Source organism: Antennarius striatus, chromosome 9, assembly GCF_040054535.1.
Source record: "Antennarius striatus isolate MH-2024 chromosome 9, ASM4005453v1, whole genome shotgun sequence".
Taxonomy (NCBI): Eukaryota; Metazoa; Chordata; class Actinopteri; order Lophiiformes; family Antennariidae; genus Antennarius; species Antennarius striatus.
The window spans coordinates 7891963-7909463 of record NC_090784.1 but is presented as its reverse complement, the minus strand read 5'-3'; the positions used below and the strand labels follow the sequence as shown (position 1 = coordinate 7909463).

Sequence of the window (17501 nt, the reverse complement as noted above, 5' to 3'; positions counted from 1 at the left end):
ATTACTGTTTGTCACGGAGAGTGAGGGCACCGTTTATCACCGCATTGCGGCCACAGAAACTCTTTTCATACAGTAATAGAGGGGCTGCGTCGAAAGGATCGTCAACATAAAAGGCTCTTATTGTGGCAGATGGTACATGTGACCCACAAAGGGTTGTGAGGTTAGGGTCCAGAAGTGAAGAGTAACGATAGACGAGGTCTCCAGCTGCCCAGCGGTGGAATCATTTGAGTTTTCTGGATGATTTTAGATACATGAAGGGGCGCTGGGGGAACGATAAACAGCCACTACAAGCGATGGGTATCATGATGGAGCCTATGAAGCAAGGCGAATGTGGAGAGGCAGAAGGCCAGCTGATAAACACAGTAAAGGGCCGGTGTACATAAAGGTCTGCTGCGCCGCTCTCATAAGATGAATAACCAGCCCGACTGCATGTAAACTGTGGTTAGAAACAACAAAAGCTGCTGACTAGCTGTAGTGGTGTGTGTTATGGAGGGACACCCCTGAGTCAGGCTGGGGTTTCTCTCAACAAGCACCTTTGTCTGAACAAGGTTGCCTCAACCTGAGCTGCTTTTAGATTATATAAACATTACAGAAACAAGACAGTTAGTAAATTAAATCTACCAGGCAATTTAAAGGACTTGAAAAAGACTTAGACTTGGAAAATAAAGTAAGGTTGTTAGGGAGCTCCAAAATTAAATATTAAGTAAACATTAAGTCAAATAGAATTCACATTGTGAAAATTTAGTTGTATTTATGCTTGTGCTGTAAATGGAAAATTGGCGTGTTCTTAAAAAAAAAAAACTAAATTCATTGTGAACATATGAATTTTGAAACCTCTATACATTTTAAAGGAACTTGTCTGTAACAAACGGGTTTCATGGGGTTTGAGTTAAATGTTTACCAGATATAACAAGAAGTGCTTTCAAGTATGTAAAGGATGTTTGGGATCCAGTCAGAGATCAGTCAGAACATCTCAGCCTCGGCTGCTTTGATTTGAATATTTCCGTTATCAATCAGTCTCTACTATCAATTTGTATCAAGTGTGTATTCAGGCAGTCCAACTTCAAGATGTTGTAACTGTCTTGTACTTTTAATAATCCACGCTTCGGGTCAGACAGAATTTATTTATTAGAAAAAAAAGAAAAAAGAAAATAACAGGCATAAAAAAAGATCATAAATTACAAAAATGAAGATTTAAAAACATTTAAAACAACAACAGACATGTTTTACCCTCGGGTCCACAAACAACCACGTCCTGGTTCTGCGTGATGGGTTGTTGTTTTCTCAATGCTGCGCAGATCTCTGATCACCTCGGGTAATGAAGTCGTTCATTGTCCATTGAAATCCGGTTTGTTGTCCTCCTTACCAGACCTCTTGTTCAGCCCACTGAAGTACTTCTCTCTGAAGGCGTTGTGTCTCTGGTTGGGGCTGGAGCACGAGTCCACCAGAGGAGTCAGGCTGTCGAGTTCCTGTAGACACACAAATGCATGGATGGCCTTACTTAACCTTACTGTCCAAAAGTGCTGTTTGTTTTCCCAATGACCTGGGAAAAATATTTAGACAAATTATTCTTTGTCAAACGATGAAATATGTGTATTCAATTTTCATCTTCTGTCTTTTTGAAAAATAACACTTCATAGAGATCCCTAATGCATTTTTTTTTTCTTTTCAGTTTTTCAGCTTGTTAAAGATTATTTTGGTAAAAAGAAATATTGAAACAAGCAGCAGCCTCTCATCCTATCCGCTGTGCTTCAGCGTGTGGATAGAGGTGGATGTTAAAAGTTGGAACAACTCTTCCTTTGTCTGGTCAGTGAAGCATCTCCCATTACATGTCAGTATCATACGAGCGTCACATGATTTGCACACTTTTTCCACATTTGCATGTCGCAACAGGAGAGTGTATATTAACAATGTACATAAACTGTTATGAACCCCCTCAGTTAAACAGTTTGTCTTGGCTGTAAGGTAGCTGGTGGTCAACAGAGGGATGAGGGGAGGAAGACGAATAATGAGGTGAGCCGAGTCGAAAGTGATGACACCTATACTGGGCCTGTAATTTGTCAGAAAACACCTCTCTTTTGCTTGCTCATGCTGCCAAGCAACCTGGAGACAACACAGAAAACGTAACCACGACTGCAAATTAATAAGGATAGGCGGACACGACTACAAACAACTGAAAACTACGAGAAACAACCACCCAGCCTTCGCCAACAGCCGTAGATGCGAGAGACTTCCATACATTCAGTGTTAAAATGGACAAATAGGTAATTTACAGCCACTAAAACCTTGTGTCACATTTCATGAAGACGAAAATGTGAAGTTTCAAAAAGAACTCTGTTCACCAGTTTAACAGGAAACATTTATAGTAATTTGGCCGTCCGTTTATTGTCAAAACGCTGAAACCAGTGCCGACACATACACATGTGTCATTGGCATACAAACACATTTAAGTGCGCACACACTCATACACACAAGCACGCAGACATCTAAGAATCCTGCCGGCTGAACGCAGACAGGTGAGGACTTATTTGAAAAGAGGAAAAAAAATTTTTTGACTTTCCCATAAGATCAACAAAATGTGTGTCTGTTCGTGTCATACAAGGGCATTTATGGGAGCAATTTGAGGTTTTGAAATGGAATGTATGTCAGATCCTTAGATTGACTGTTTTCCATATGATGTGTGATTACACCATTTAGAGCTCCAGTATAAAAGAAATGAGCCAATCATAGCCAGATGGTGTGGATTTACCCCAGATTTACAGAGACACCATCACTGCCAATGGGATGACATGTAAAAAGCCTACACATAAGCACAAGCAACACTCATGAACATGACACATACTTATGTGGTTACATATACAACAGCAATTCTAGGAACCACACGTAAAAACTTGAAAGAGCACGCACACACATGCTTTCATTTTACCAAATCATATCTGTGTTGCTGTTCATGCTCAGAAAAATCGAAAAACAGTAAACACATTCTGCAGCTCACACAGGTTTGTACAGCGCACGTAAGATGTAATTTATTACTGAACAACCACAATGCATTGCTTAAAACATTGTTCTTAAGAGGTGGTGAATAAATAGTTTTTGATGATTCTGTGGAGCTATAAATACAGCGACAGAATGTTTGATAATGATGCAACTCAAAGAACAATTCCTGACACATCTTGTTTCAGACACTTGAATTCTGAAGTATAAATCTTCATTCAATTATTTGCTCAATTAAACAGGAATGGTCACAGAAGAAAACAGTCAAACAACAAACAATCACTCGACAACACCAAAATAATAAATCAATTGTTGCTGGCCTACTGTATTTCAATTTTACTTAAAACATTACAACAAACTATTGGGAAATAAAACGTTCATTTGAAATGAAAAATCTGTCAACAAGAACCACAAACAGAAATGTCTTTACGTGATGTAATAATACTGGTTCAGTGAATTATTTTCACTTACACAGCAACTGAAACTTCTGCATGTGTGCACGTACATTCACACAACATTCAACAATCATTGTGAACCTGGAAAAATATCTGGTTTTCAATGGCATTGATAGAAAACACCAGTAATAAACATTGTTCCATTTGTGTGAATATTAAGGATCCAAGAGAATTCAAGTGTTTAACTCTCTATATATCTATATCTCAAAAAAATATTTCAATTTGACAAATCTACAGCTCCACAGAAAAGCTGTTCTACAAATTACCATTTCTTTTTGTCTGTGACTTACATTTTCATTTTTCTAACTTTATTCAACTTATCTGTTCTTTCACTGTTAAAATGTGCTGAAAAACATGCCATCACACCTCAGGCTCCTTTATCTTCTCCATGGTGATCAGGCGCCGTGACGTGTGGCTGGAGAGCATCTGCTCACAGTTGCTGATGAGCTGGAGACATGGATGTAGAGGTATCATCTCCTCCGAGTACCTGAAAAAAACACGCTCGCTGTTAGACAAAATCCATTTGCAGACATTACATGTTTACTACACACACCCAGAGAGCTGCATGGCTTCCAAACCACCTTCTCTTTCCGGTGCAGCATAACAGCAGATAAAGTAGGAGGTGGAAAAAGTAACTCTGACCTGACAGTTTCCCCTGCTGGCTCTGTCATCGCCAGCCAGGTGAGGTTAGGGCCTATTAAAAGAAGACGCTGCATGTGTTGGCAAATTTGTGTCAGAGACACTTTCTCTTCATCATCAGTCCTGACTCAAACCCAGATTTACATGTGCCTGTTTATTTGCTATGTTGCCATAGTGTTGATGCAGCTGGGTGAGGATTGTCTCCTGTCTGTCACAGGTTATTTATGGAGAGTCTTACCTGCTGAGTGACTCCACATCCGAGCAGAGACAGGGATTGTTGTTCACCTTAAGGGCTCGTTGTTCTTTAGATGCAATTATTTTGTAAAGGACATGTTCACAGAAAATACTAATGCTCTCTATTCTAGCTGCCGATGGATACAAAATATATTAGTCAACACTGAGATTATGTAACATATAGTAACCATTTTGGAAAAAACTGCATATAAAAATTGCTTGACATTTTTTGTAAAAATAGTAAAATTTACTCAGCAGAAACACAACAAGGCTAAATTTGAATAACATAACTTATCTAGTTATGTGCCTTCCTCCTTCTGGTCACTCCTAATACCAATACCATAGCTTGAATAGATCAAGAGCTGGAAAAATAATGTATAGGCATGTAATAATACCCAAAGAATCAAATCTATATAAAGGTAAAATAACTGCTAAAAAATAACTTCAGATTTTCATCGTAAGTTTGTACCTATAGCATATTGGCAGAGCATTACTTTCAAAATTAGTAGACCAAAATATTTGCTATTTTTATTACATCAAGTTCAAATTTGAGAACAAAATCTGGCTAATTGCTCAATATTTCTAAAAACATTGCACACTCTGACCTACAGGCGAGGTGAGCTGCAGGTAACTGTCACACTCGAACCAAAACAAGGCAGACAAATGGTATTGATTAGAATCCATCTGATACATTCTATATTATTTGACTCTTAAGCCATAAGGTTCTCATTTCAGGGCATCCAAGATCTGATGCTGAAACAGTCCACAGTGGGCCTCTAAATGACATTCACAAAAATGTCTGCGAGCTTTACCTGTAATGAAAATGACCTGCAAACGAAAACATGGATCGTTTATACTCGACAACATCTGTATCACCTTACTCCTGTGTCACCACTGTCACCACTATGCTTCAAATGTTTATGTTGTAAGTAGGTGATTTTATTGCTGTGCAGACTGATGTTCCATCATCTGTGCTGATAGTTCTTCTTCTTCTTTCATTCATTGTTTAATTGCAAAATGAGAAAAGAGTTCACAGGGATTGGTCTGGTCTACAGTGTCTTCTGTTGAAAAGACTTGTGTCCCCTGCCAACACACACACACACGCACACACACACACACACACAGACGCACACACCTCCTTCTCATGAAGCAAACAGACACACATACACATTCCCACTGTTTCTATCATAGCCATGGATGCAGATACACACATGTGGGGGTGACAGAAACCTGATACCTCCCCCGTTGAGCCCCAGATTAGGCTCAGGAGACAGGCTACGTCTGGGTTTACACACACACAGACATGCATATCCAAAAACACACATGCAATTGTACACAGACACACACACAGAGGTCAACTTGCAGACCACAGAGACATATAGTTCACATATCTGACTCGCCTGGCCTCGGACGTTTATTTTGGCTCAGAACTCTGACAGGCACCGAGTCAAGCACCAGTAGATGAGTAGCAAAGACAAATGTGTGAACATGATGACATACATTTATGCATGGGATCATACGAACGACCACACACATTCATGCATATGTACAGACCCATCCACACACAAAAATACAAGGTACAGTTGAACATGTGCTTGTTTTTTTTCTGACATACACTGATTCACATACATGCAAACCAAAGCCCAGAGGATGCAGGATGATCTCATCCTCCGCCTAGCCTTATAATCAGTGACCCCAGCTCTGCAGGGGGTTTTCTTCCCCCAACGCCTGCTGCTGCCAGCTTCAGTTGTGGTTCATACGCTCAGTCAAACAACCGCACTGTGAGACAGCACTTAACTTCCTTTACGTGTACAAAACATTTAACAATGCACAAGTGTGTTTCAGAAGAGCTGTATAACAAGGACAACATATAAAGGGCTGTGAGTTGTGGTAACCTCAAGACACCTGCATATAATGCTGTAAAAACACCGTCATTCATGCAGGTGGTTCCACATGCAGGACAGTAATTTATAGGAGCGGGAATGAAATAGTGCTGCAAAGGAAAAGCTGAGCAGTTGAACATCTTAGTGGACACGTGTGCTGGAAAAGGACTTTTTTGTGCCAGTGTACTGGGCTCAGACTGAAACAAGGAACAACTAACTTTGGGTTTTTCAGCAGCTCATTGACTCATTCCCCAAAACGCATAAATGAACAGACATTTTATCTTGTATGTGTTGTATTCCATTTATACCTACATACTGTATTTATATAGACCCAGTCAATTACATACTGCTATTAAATTGTATTAATTGCATTTTTACATTGTAATACTTTATTTTATATTGTTTATTTGGTGGCTTGATTAACAATGGATTTGTAGCTTGTGCTCATGAAGAGCTTTCATCAAAGGTTCTATGGGATGAGTCTGCCCCCTGCTGACAAACTTACTTGGAGGAGAGTAACATTTAGTTAGAAGTTCAGAGTCCTTCTGAACGTGTGAGGACAACTCATCAATAAAATTAAATTTCAACATGCTTCAGTAATTTATGAATCTGCATGAACCAAGGCGTGCTTTAGAATAGTTAATTTTTATAAGGCTCCATACTCACTCCGGTCTATAGATTGGCAGCCAATAGACCAGCCTCCCTCCCATAACCAGGTAGTGGGCAGAGAAGTTCAACAGATCTGTGAAGATGTCGCTCAGGTGGTACACCTGTGAGACGGGGACGTGAGACTCTACGTAGCTAGGCAGAGGAATCAAATAAACAAACAGGCTTAGACCAGAGAAACAAAGTATGATGATTTCATCATTTCAAACTAGAACGGCACGACAAGAGCAAATCCCTCAACAAAGGTGCTTCAGCTCACTTTCAGTCTCACCTCAACCAATTATCACAGCCCTGTAATCATTTTTATATTTGAATATTATACACACAGTCAGAGAACCTGTATTTGATACACTACTGACTTAACAGGTTTTCCCACTTACTAAGCATGAGGAAATGTAATTTATTATCAAAGATACTCTTCAACTGAGGTGGAATCCAAAACAAATATCCAGAAAATTCCCTCCAAATTACATTGTAATTTTCTGGATTTTTTATGAATTTTCATTTTATTGCATGACATTAGTATTTGATACATCAGAAAATAAGAAATTAATATTTGTTACAGAAACCTTTGTTTGCAATTACAGATTAGACGTTTTCAGTAGTTCTTGAGCCGGTTTGCACAAACTGTGGCAGGGATTTTTGGCCACTCTTCACTACAGATCTTCTCCAGATCCTTCAGGTTTCAGGGCTGTTGCTGGGCGCTATGGACTTTCAGCTCAGTCTAAACATTTTTTATTGGGTTCAGGTCTGTAAACTGGCAAAGCCACTCTAGGACTTTGAGATGCTTCTTATGGAGCCACTCCTTAGTTGTCATGTTGGAAGACCCAGCCTCGACCCACCGTCAATGCTCTTAGTGAGGGAAGGAGGTTGTCAGCCAAGATTTTGAGATACATCCCCATCCATCCTCCCCTCAATATTGTGCGGTCGTCCTGTCACCTCTACAGAAAAGCTGCCCAAAAGGACGATGTTTCCACCTCCATGCTTTACGACTGGGATGGTGTACTTGGGGTTGTACTCATCCTTCTTCTTCCTCCAAACATGATGAGTAGAGTTTGGACTGTCGTGCATTTCTGGGCTGATCCCTAACCTTCCTCATGATCATTGATACCCAGAGCAGTGAGATCTTGCATGGAGCCATGAACTTCTTCCATTTTCTAATAATTGCACCAAGCTGCTTATCTATTGTCCTGTAACACCTCAGGCCTTGCGCAGGTCTACAATTTTATCCCTGAAGTGCTTACACAGCCCTCTGGTCTTGGCCATTGTAGGGGGGCTGGAGTCTGCTTGACTGAGTGTGTGGACAGTATGGACAGGTGTCTTTTATACAGGCAACAAATTCAAACAGGTGCTATTAACATAGGTAATGAGTGGAGAAGTGCTTCTTAAAAACACAGACCTGTGACAGCAGTAATTCTTTCTGGTTGGCAGGTGATCAAATATGAATATGACACAATTAAATACAAATTATTTGAAAATCTTCAAATATTATTTTCTGGATTTTTATTGTGGCTTCGTCTCTCACAGCAGAAGACTGTCTGTGCTAAAAAAACAAAAAAAAAACCCAGACATCTGCATGCCTGGTAAGTGGGAAAACCTGAAAAATTGACAGTGTATCATACACTTCTTCTCCATCCTGTGTGATTGTGTGTTTTTATATATATATTTTTTTAAAAAAGTGGTTTGTTTTTTATATACTGTATATAAATATATAAAAGCCTTTATTTCTTGAAAGGTTGATGATTATGGCTTACAAATAAGGAATGAATAAAATTTAGTGTCTCAGAAATATAATTACATAATATCAATAAAAAAAGAAGTACAGCAATAAACAAGTGCCCGGCTTGTTTAATGTGTGTTCATTATAACGTACTGAATACTTGGTTAGGTTTCCTTTTGTGTGAATTACTGAATTAATGCGCTGTTGCGCAGAGACGATCAGCCTGTGGTATTGCTCAGGTGTAATGGAAGCCCAGGCTGCTTTGATGGTGACCTACAGGTCATCTGTATCAGTTTTCTGGTCAAACAGGCACAGTAACACCATGGTCATCGAACCAGCTTTTGATACCTTTGGCATCGTGAGCAGGTTCTTATGAAAGTCCCCCAAACACTTAAATGGCAAACCTCTGCAGGCTGTGGTTATGCTTTTTTCCGGTGTACATTTTCCTACCACACTTTTTCCTTTCACTCAACGTTCTATGAATATTACTGGCTACAGCACTCTGAACAACCAGCTTCTTGAGAAGGGTGTCAAGTGACTGTCTTTTGGACATCTGCCAAGTCAGCAATTTATCCCATGACTGTAAAACCTGCTGACCGAAACTGAGAGACCATCTAAAGGCTAAGGAAACATTTGCAGGGGTTTTGATCAAGGTGTGACACAGAGACCTTCCAATATTGAACCTTTTCACAATATTCTCATTTTCTGAGACACTGAATTTGGGTTTTCATTATTTGTAATCATCAAAATTTCAAGAAATAAAAGCTTGAAACATTTCACTCTATTTGAAATATTATATATATAATAAATAAATAAATATATGGGTTTCCCTTCATGACATGAAATGAAATGAAATGAAAAAAAAAATTCTGAACTTATTTCTGATATTCTAATAGTTTTTTAGATGTTTCTGTAAATATCCCAGTAGATCATCTACTGAATTTACCTGCCATCAGGGGGTTTAGCAGCATCTTTCTGGGAGCCTGTTCTCCTGGTCGACTCACGGATACCATATGGAGCTGACATCAGAAGGAAAACACTACATTCATTACATATATGCTATTGTGACATCTATTATATCTTCACACTTAGGAGGACCTCAATGTTAATAGTGGTCTGTTAAGAATTCAGTAAGGACCTACGATCGGTAATGATGGCGTCAAACAGAGCAGTCTGCCTCCACACAGGTTTGGATGCATCAGACACCATGACATCTAAATACATCTTTTCTGTTCCGTACTGTCGCAAGTTAGCTCTGATATTCTCATCAGGTCCTCGCCATTTATGGTTTTTGCGGCTTGATCTACCTGAAAGACAAATGCAATGATATTAGGAGCTGTCAAAGTTTGGCCCGGTCATTATTTATTCTGAACCCACAATCCTAAACTAATATTTGAGCCAAGACTCAAAAGGATGGGATAAGGCCTAAGTCTTAAACTATTAGTCTGTAGATGATATGTCATTAGAGTTGATTAGAAAAAAATACCTTTCCCATGGATGGTATTGTAATCAATATCTGCTCCACAGACGTAGGCTCTGAAATGAGAACATGCTACCAACAGGCTTCCTGAAACACAAAGAGATGGAAACATTATTGTTGAAATTATACACTGACATACTGGCATACTGTATCTGCCAGGGGTATCTCACCAGTGCCAACAAATGGGTCAAAGACTAGGTCATTCTCTTTGACCCTAGCATGGTTGGCCATAATGAATGAGAGTCCAGCATCCATACTGGTGTTCCCTATGAAGTGTCTGTTCTTTACACTGTGAGAGCCAATCAGGTCACGCTGTCCATCTGCTATCTGGTGCAGAAATGTGTAAAAATGAAAAGTGCTGACCTACAGATAACTCATAGTCACAACAGTCAGATATAAACAAGCAAATGGGTCTCACCCATCGGCCAAAATAGATGTAGTTCGGATGTTCGGGGATGTCGTTAGGGTCTGTACCGTAATCTTCCAGTAAGGAGAAGATATGCTGAGGGTTCTTCAGACTCACCGTGCCTTTAAATGGAAGATACTCCAAAGCCTGATGAGTGATTAAAGAACATGACATTGTATAAATATACAAGTCTTCAAAAATGCCACACCCAGTAATGAAATTAAGTTATACACACACACACACACACACACACACACACACACACACACACACACACACACACACACACACTACTCACATCAATCTTTTTGATTCTGTCAGGAAACTGTAGAGTCTTGTTGAAAGTGTAGACATTAATTCTGTAAGTTGAGTTGCTGTGCATAAATGGTAACTGTGGAGGAACGGAAGAACAAAGGACACAAACAGAATTGAATTTTATCCATTTTTATTTATCTTCCATGTATTATAATTATGAGTCATAGCATCACAAACCATATTCTCAGATGGGTAGTTCAAGAGGGATGTTCTGAGTTCACTGTGTGTTGGTCCATGGCCCCACAGTTCAAAAGCAGACCTGAGAGCATAATGTAAAAGTTACAGCTACATCTCAAGCACTTCACATTTGTGACCTTCATGTAAAGTGAAAACACTTACTTGGCACAAACAGATCTGGCCATTATGCTGCGGACATCCTCCTCAGACAAACCATTCAGACACCAAAAAGGAGACTAGACACAAGTCAAGATGAGGAAAAGAGGTCAAGATGACAGGAACCTTTGGATCTTCTGATGCAACAGCAGCCAAATCATTACACAAGAGACATAATTAAATGAGTTAAATTATTTTCCAACCTTCTCTCTGAAGTTTTTATGAGGTTGGAATGATTTTCCTCTGAGAGCCAGCAGCGCTTTAATCTCCTGCAAGAATGAGTACAGACATAAAGAAAACTCATGAAGAATCAGTCGAATTTTGTAGTACAGCCATAAAAGATGAATAGTCAAGCTTTTATATTACTGTATACTAGCGTGTGGAGTAGCATGAGCAGCTAACGTAATTCAATTTTACTTCACCAAAAGCAAAAAACAAAACGAAAAACACAAACAACAGCTTGATAGAAGCCCGAGTAGTTTAAAAAAGGTTTACCGGTAACCTGAATTCCAGATTATCCTGGGCGAGATGTAGTACACAATTGAAGCATGATCGGCTACCGGTGATCGCCATTTTTTTTTTTTTGAGCATACAAAACATGTCCGTCCTGAAACACTGGACTAAACACAAAGTACCGTCTGCCTCCTGCACTATCGTGGATGGAAAAGAATGCTGAATTACTCTTCCAGTTTCACAAAGTATACAGCCAGAGTCAATTATTTTAAGTTGTTTTTTAATTCAATTCTTATATATGCGCGTCTTTTATCTAACGGTGGATATCTTCAGACTTTCGGCTTGCACCTGTCAATTTTAATATTTAGTTATCTGCCTTTGTATGGTCCAACGCACATATTAAATTCAATCAGTTGGTTTTTTTTATCAACAAAACGATAATTTACCGCGTAAAAGCGACGTTTTTGTTGTCAAGTTAAAGTATATTATTGTTTTATGAGTACAGTATAGCACTCTGACGAACCCCCTTGCTTGTGTGTAATCAGCTTTACTTGACCCTTGCCACACCCACTCTGGTCAGTGATTGGCTGTCTGGATCTTCTCTAACAGTCCATTGGTTGAGACAGACGTCCGTCAGTATTCTTCACTTCAGTATTCTCCACTAGTGTAACAAGAAACATCCGCCCCTCTGGTTGTTGCCCGCAGAGTTGTCGACACTCAGTTGGAGTTTTAGGGCTGGTTTGCACTTTGACTACAACAAAATATAATTTCAGGCGACGAGAAGATCCAGTCATTGTTTAATGCGTAAGTGGCATCACGTCTCATAATGTCTGCTCTAAAAATTTGTAAATTTAGCTTCAAAGTTGGTTGCTCATAGTTTTGATTACGATGAGGAAAATTAACAACTAACCTGTTTGAGTTCAGCATTTGTGAACGCAGCTAGATTTGTATGCAAAAAAGAAAATTGAATCACAGAACCAAATTGAATAATTCTGTCTATGTTGGTGATTTTTGGTAGTAATTCTAATTGTAGAACGACATATTTTACTCTTAAATTTAGTACAACTTTGTAACACCGAAGACATTTAAAGTTAACAATTGTTCTCGGCAGAGAGAGGGACGGAGACGAGCAGCCAGAGAAGTGCTCCCATGGAATCAGACCACAGCCCAGTTGACCCTCACCTCCATGAGGACACTGCAGTGTGCACTGCCTCTTTCAAAGGCCTGAAGGAGAATTGGCACAAGTGGTCTAATGAGCACCAGGACTATCAGAAGCACAACCCTTTCAGTCATGACAACAGACCGAGTGTGGTGGTCCCTCAGAGGGGGCAGGATGACTACGGGAGGCCCATATATGGTTCCCTGACAGAGCAGCGAGGGAAGGATGCTCACACACACATCAGCAAAGAGGTCCAAGAGTTGTGCGATGTAATAAAGGCCATTGGAGTTCCTAGATACACACACGACAGCTATGGGAAAGTGATCACTGTGAAATTTGGTAAACTGTTTGAGCATTACGTGACTATCTCCAACAAACTTGTGGGAATTCTTCTACGAGCGAGGAAGCAGAGGCTAATTGACTTTGAAGGGGAGATGTTGTGGCAGGGGCAGGATGACCATGTAGTTATTAGTCTGTTGCAACGAGAGTTAAATTAGCATGTATGCCTTGGTAGATGCACGACATGCAGTGGCAGTATAGAGGAGCTTCATGACACCACTCAAAACAGGAGCAGTGGGGTTGCACTATTTGTGCTTGAATAATTTTCTTTACAGAAAGCTAATTTTACTTGTATGAAATAAATGATTTAACCACTAAAACACAACATATAGGCTACTGGAAAAAAAAGCAGATATATGCAGGAAAAAAGTATTGTAAAACCCTGAATGAAATAAAATGACATAATTACAATGTGAGGAAAGAGGCTCAGGCCAGGTGACATTACAATTAGCAGCAGCAAAATACTGCATCAGAATTTAATATGCATTGTGAAAGCAATTAATAGCCCCCCCATAAAAAAGGCCATTTGCACTTTAAATGTAAGTACATTAGTCAAAATGAAGACCATTCAGTATATGCGAGATATAGACAGATTAGCTGTATTTTAATCTAGGGAAAGTAGAGCAGTGAGCAGCAGCAGTATGAGTTTAAGGACACTGAAGAGGACAAAGGCTACCCTTGACTGAGGATTCGGTGATACAGAAGCAACCTGATCATCCCTGGTTGGAGCATTTCACTGCATACATTACTCCCTGCTTTATAATTCAGGAAACCACATTACTGTTGGAAACTGTTGTTATATTGACTGTATCATAATTATTTTAATGGAATGGCAACTTAATAGTAAATTGTAGTTCCTTATACCTGCCACATTGGATGCTGTTTACAGGTCATTGTAGCTCATTTTTCTATCAAAGGCAGTAGTTTATTGATAAATTAGAAAATACTGCTTATGAGACAAACCAGAGGGCTGACTGTTTTACCTGTAGGATGCTTGTGAGCTGTAAACACTGGCTAGTGAAGTTAAACTAATGACTGGGAGAGAGGGTAAACCGATATCTAAGACTCAGTTAATCGGAAACACACTGACAAGCAGCAATTCATTATTTATTCTCGATTAAACTCAAAGTGCACAAAATTGAATACAGTACAGGCAGAATAATTTACATCCCTTATTTCAAATACAGTATATCTGATACAGCCGAGGAACACGACGAACACAGCTGTCCAATATGTTACGCCTCTACGAGGATTACACATTCATTTTTCGGAGTAATACAAGAATTTCATTCATACATGCATAAAATATCTGTTCTCCAGATCATCGAGGCAATCCTCCTTGGCCCATAAAGTACAGCAAATAACATTGGTGGAGATTCAGTGAAAGATACTGGAACAATGACATGTATCAAGTAGGAAGAAACTTTTTGGCTTCCAATCTATTAAGTGCCTGCGTCAAAGATAAACTTTTAACTTTGACCAGACAGCAGCTCAGTGTAAGTGTATGTCTGACATCAACAAGGAAGATGGACGTGTGAGTCTCCTCTATAAAATCAGATGAGAGCTGGATCTAAAGAGATCAGTTCGTCTCTCCTTTAGAGTTGAGATGCTCTATCAGTTGGTCTGCCTGCAACACATTAACATTTAGACAGAACAGAAATTAGACTGATAGCATCGTGGTAGGAAATGAGATTACTGTGTTCAAAGAGAAAGTTCATCTTTATCAATTATTCTATTACAAGTAAAGAAGGTGCTAACCGTTATAAACCAATAAGAGTTCAGTCTATAGAAGAAGCGAGACATGAAGCCCATTTGACTGACAGGTGCCAGGACATGAAGGTGTAGATGTGTGACAGAGCAGAATGGAGGCCAATGAAAACCAAATCTGTTGAGAAAAACTCTTTAGTTTCATATCGGGAATGAAATGTATGAAGACAATTATTCAAATCATTAAGAATATTGATGTTTCAAGGAAGGTCAAATATTTAAACTACATCATGAAAATGTATCTTAAGACTGGAAACCTGTTTCTTTTCCCTTTCACTCAATACGGATTTTATAAAATATTATATATATATATATATATATATATATATATATATATATACATACACACACAGTATTTATATATATACACACACACATAATAGAATAATATATTACTGCATTCTTTATCAGTATTGACTATCATTAAAGGAACATTTCAACCTAAGTGTGTCGTAAACAACTGAGGTGAACTTCGTCCTGTGACTGATAGATACCGAGTGTTAAAAGCTTGGAAATGCTCCCTTGGTAGTTGTCATGTAGCAGAAACACATTACATGCTTATGTCTCTGTTGGTTATGTGAGACTAGTGAATTACAAAACATGAAAGTGACTGTGGCTTACCTGACATCACTGAAATCTGTCAAGTTATTTTTCTGAAGAATGTCCTTCCCTGTCTCGACCATCCGCTTCACTTGGTATGAACCCCCCCAAAAAAACATGCTCCTTAATGATCACAATTTTAAGTTGTCATCAAAGAATAAAATTTTTATATTTATTGTTGTTTTTCCCTGACAGCTATCAGAATGTTATATCCACATGTCACATAATTAGCAGAAGTAGCAGGTTTCGGTCTACCGTCAGTTAACAATATACGGTCAAAAATAAATTATTGGTAGACACATAAAGACAGCAACATTTTTCAAAGTGCCATAGTAAGTTTGTAGTTTAGCCTTACCTAGAGGTACATGTTCTTTACTGAGTGATTTACAGTTCCCAACATGTTTGTTTGGGACGACTAGATAATGGTGGGGAGCTCCAGGTCTGATGTCCCTGAAACATGAAATCTCTTCATCCTACAGCAGAGACAAATGAATAAATCAGTAAATATTATTTATTTAAACTTCAAGAACTGCAGGGTAAATGGGCATGGATGGTAATCGTTGCTTTCCTGACAAGAAATGTGAAACATTTACTGTGTGATGTTATTTAATCCACACAGTGAATTGTCTAACTGGGAACTCTCTACTACTGTTTATGTCCCTTCTACTACAATGGAACAGCCAGGGGGTGGGGGGGTCTTAAAGATGCTGAAGAGGAAACTAATTCACGGTCCTGGTTATGAATGAGTTGGGGACATACAGTACGAGCTACATGAAACAGGCCCAAGACCAAAAAAACCGCACAACATATGAGGAACAATACTTGTTTTGAAAAGCGAAACATTAAAAAAATACCGTAAATCTACAATCTGCACGAAGAAGTAAGTGAAAGTCTACATACACGTTTACTAGTTAGAGTCACGTAAAGTGTCCACAGGAATGTAAATCAAGCTACATCCTCGGAACCAGCCTAACCTGACTGTAACGGGCTAACATTAGCTAGCTACTTTACGTAATTTTGACAAGATTCTCACACAGTGAAGAAGCTCCGTTTCGATTTCATTGTTCACAATTTTGCAGAAAATACATTTCTTGTGATATTCTAAAGCTGCAACGCTTTTAGGTTTGGAAATATCGTTGTAAGAAGGTTGGGCGACCTCCTCTCCTGCCATTGTCACAAACAGTCGAGAAGACTAGCCTGAATCGATCGCAGATATCATCGAATTTAAAAGGGGTAATAGAACGATTGCCGAGCCAGAATGCGAACGCACAGATGAAAAACTGTCACTGGAGGGCGATGTTATTTGTCGTCTTCTTCTTTTCCTTTCGGCTTTTCTCTTCAGGGGTCGCCACAGCGAATCAGTTGCCTCCATCTAACCCTGTCTTCTACATCCTCTTCTCTCACACCAACTACCTTCATGTCCTCTTTCACTACATCCATAAACCTCCTCTTTGGTCTTCCTCTAGGCCTCCTGCCTGGCAGTTCAAAACTCAGCATCCTTCTACCAATATACAGTATTCACTATCTCTCCTGTGGACATGTCCAAACCATCTCAGTCTGGTCTCTCTGACTTTATCTCCAAAACCTCTAACATGTGCTGTCCCTCTGATGTACTCATTCCTGATCCTATCCTTCCTGGTCACTCCCAAAGAGAACCTCAGCATCTTCATCTCTGCTACCTCCAGCTCTGTCTCCTGTCTTTTCCTCAGTGACACTGTCTCTACACCAAACTACATCGTGATTTAGTCTAATGGACATTATTACCAATATCTATTCCAGCAGCAAAATTCATACATTTGTATTTTTTATATGAAACTAATAAGGAAATATTACTTTTCTTCCATAAATATGACCTGGTTCATCTTACTAACCTGCTCCACATTAATTAAGCTCCTTCACTTTTTGTTCTAACATTGAGGGCTTAATTTTTTTTGTAAATTGGTCTCCTTTTTAATAGTGGTTGATGATTCTTAAAACAGAAAAAGAATGTACCAAATCTTCTCAGACAGCAATTTTTTAGACATTAAAATATATGTGTTCATAGTGACTCTACAGACA

At 39.2% G+C, this 17501-nt stretch overlaps 3 protein-coding genes across 4 annotated transcripts; 1 reads left to right on the top strand and 2 right to left on the bottom strand.

The window, feature by feature from the left end:
• Nucleotides 1-1161: 1161 nt before the first annotated feature.
• Nucleotides 1162-11785, bottom strand: trmt11 (tRNA methyltransferase 11 homolog). 2 transcript variants are annotated; one of them, XM_068324234.1, is made up of 13 exons: nucleotides 11621-11785; nucleotides 11329-11394; nucleotides 11132-11205; nucleotides 10970-11051; nucleotides 10776-10868; nucleotides 10490-10624; nucleotides 10242-10398; nucleotides 10078-10158; nucleotides 9734-9898; nucleotides 9538-9610; nucleotides 6872-7006; nucleotides 3816-3936; nucleotides 1162-1469 (listed from the first exon to the last, which is right to left on the bottom strand). In XM_068324234.1, exons 1-13 carry the CDS (start codon nucleotides 11723-11725, stop codon nucleotides 1329-1331), a joined length of 1428 nt encoding a protein of 475 aa, XP_068180335.1. In that variant the 5' UTR covers nucleotides 11726-11785; the 3' UTR covers nucleotides 1162-1328. The 2 variants fall into 2 exon arrangements, with proteins under 2 accessions (XP_068180335.1, XP_068180336.1); XM_068324235.1 differs by having other exon boundaries at nucleotides 11628-11782.
• Nucleotides 11786-12257: 472 nt separating this feature from the next.
• Nucleotides 12258-13878, top strand: si:dkey-29b11.3 (actin-binding Rho-activating protein-like). Its single transcript, XM_068324236.1, has 2 exons — nucleotides 12258-12382; nucleotides 12690-13878. The coding sequence occupies exons 1-2, from the start codon at nucleotides 12379-12381 to the stop codon at nucleotides 13232-13234; spliced, it is 549 nt and encodes a 182-aa protein (XP_068180337.1). The 5' UTR covers nucleotides 12258-12378; the 3' UTR covers nucleotides 13235-13878.
• A 269-nt stretch (nucleotides 13879-14147) lies between these two features.
• Nucleotides 14148-16656, bottom strand: hint3 (histidine triad nucleotide binding protein 3). The gene is made up of 5 exons (XM_068324237.1): nucleotides 16477-16656; nucleotides 15799-15916; nucleotides 15465-15534; nucleotides 14835-14961; nucleotides 14148-14703 (listed from the first exon to the last, which is right to left on the bottom strand). The coding sequence occupies exons 1-5, from the start codon at nucleotides 16612-16614 to the stop codon at nucleotides 14656-14658; spliced, it is 501 nt and encodes a 166-aa protein (XP_068180338.1). The 5' UTR covers nucleotides 16615-16656; the 3' UTR covers nucleotides 14148-14655.
• Nucleotides 16657-17501: the final 845 nt, after the last annotated feature.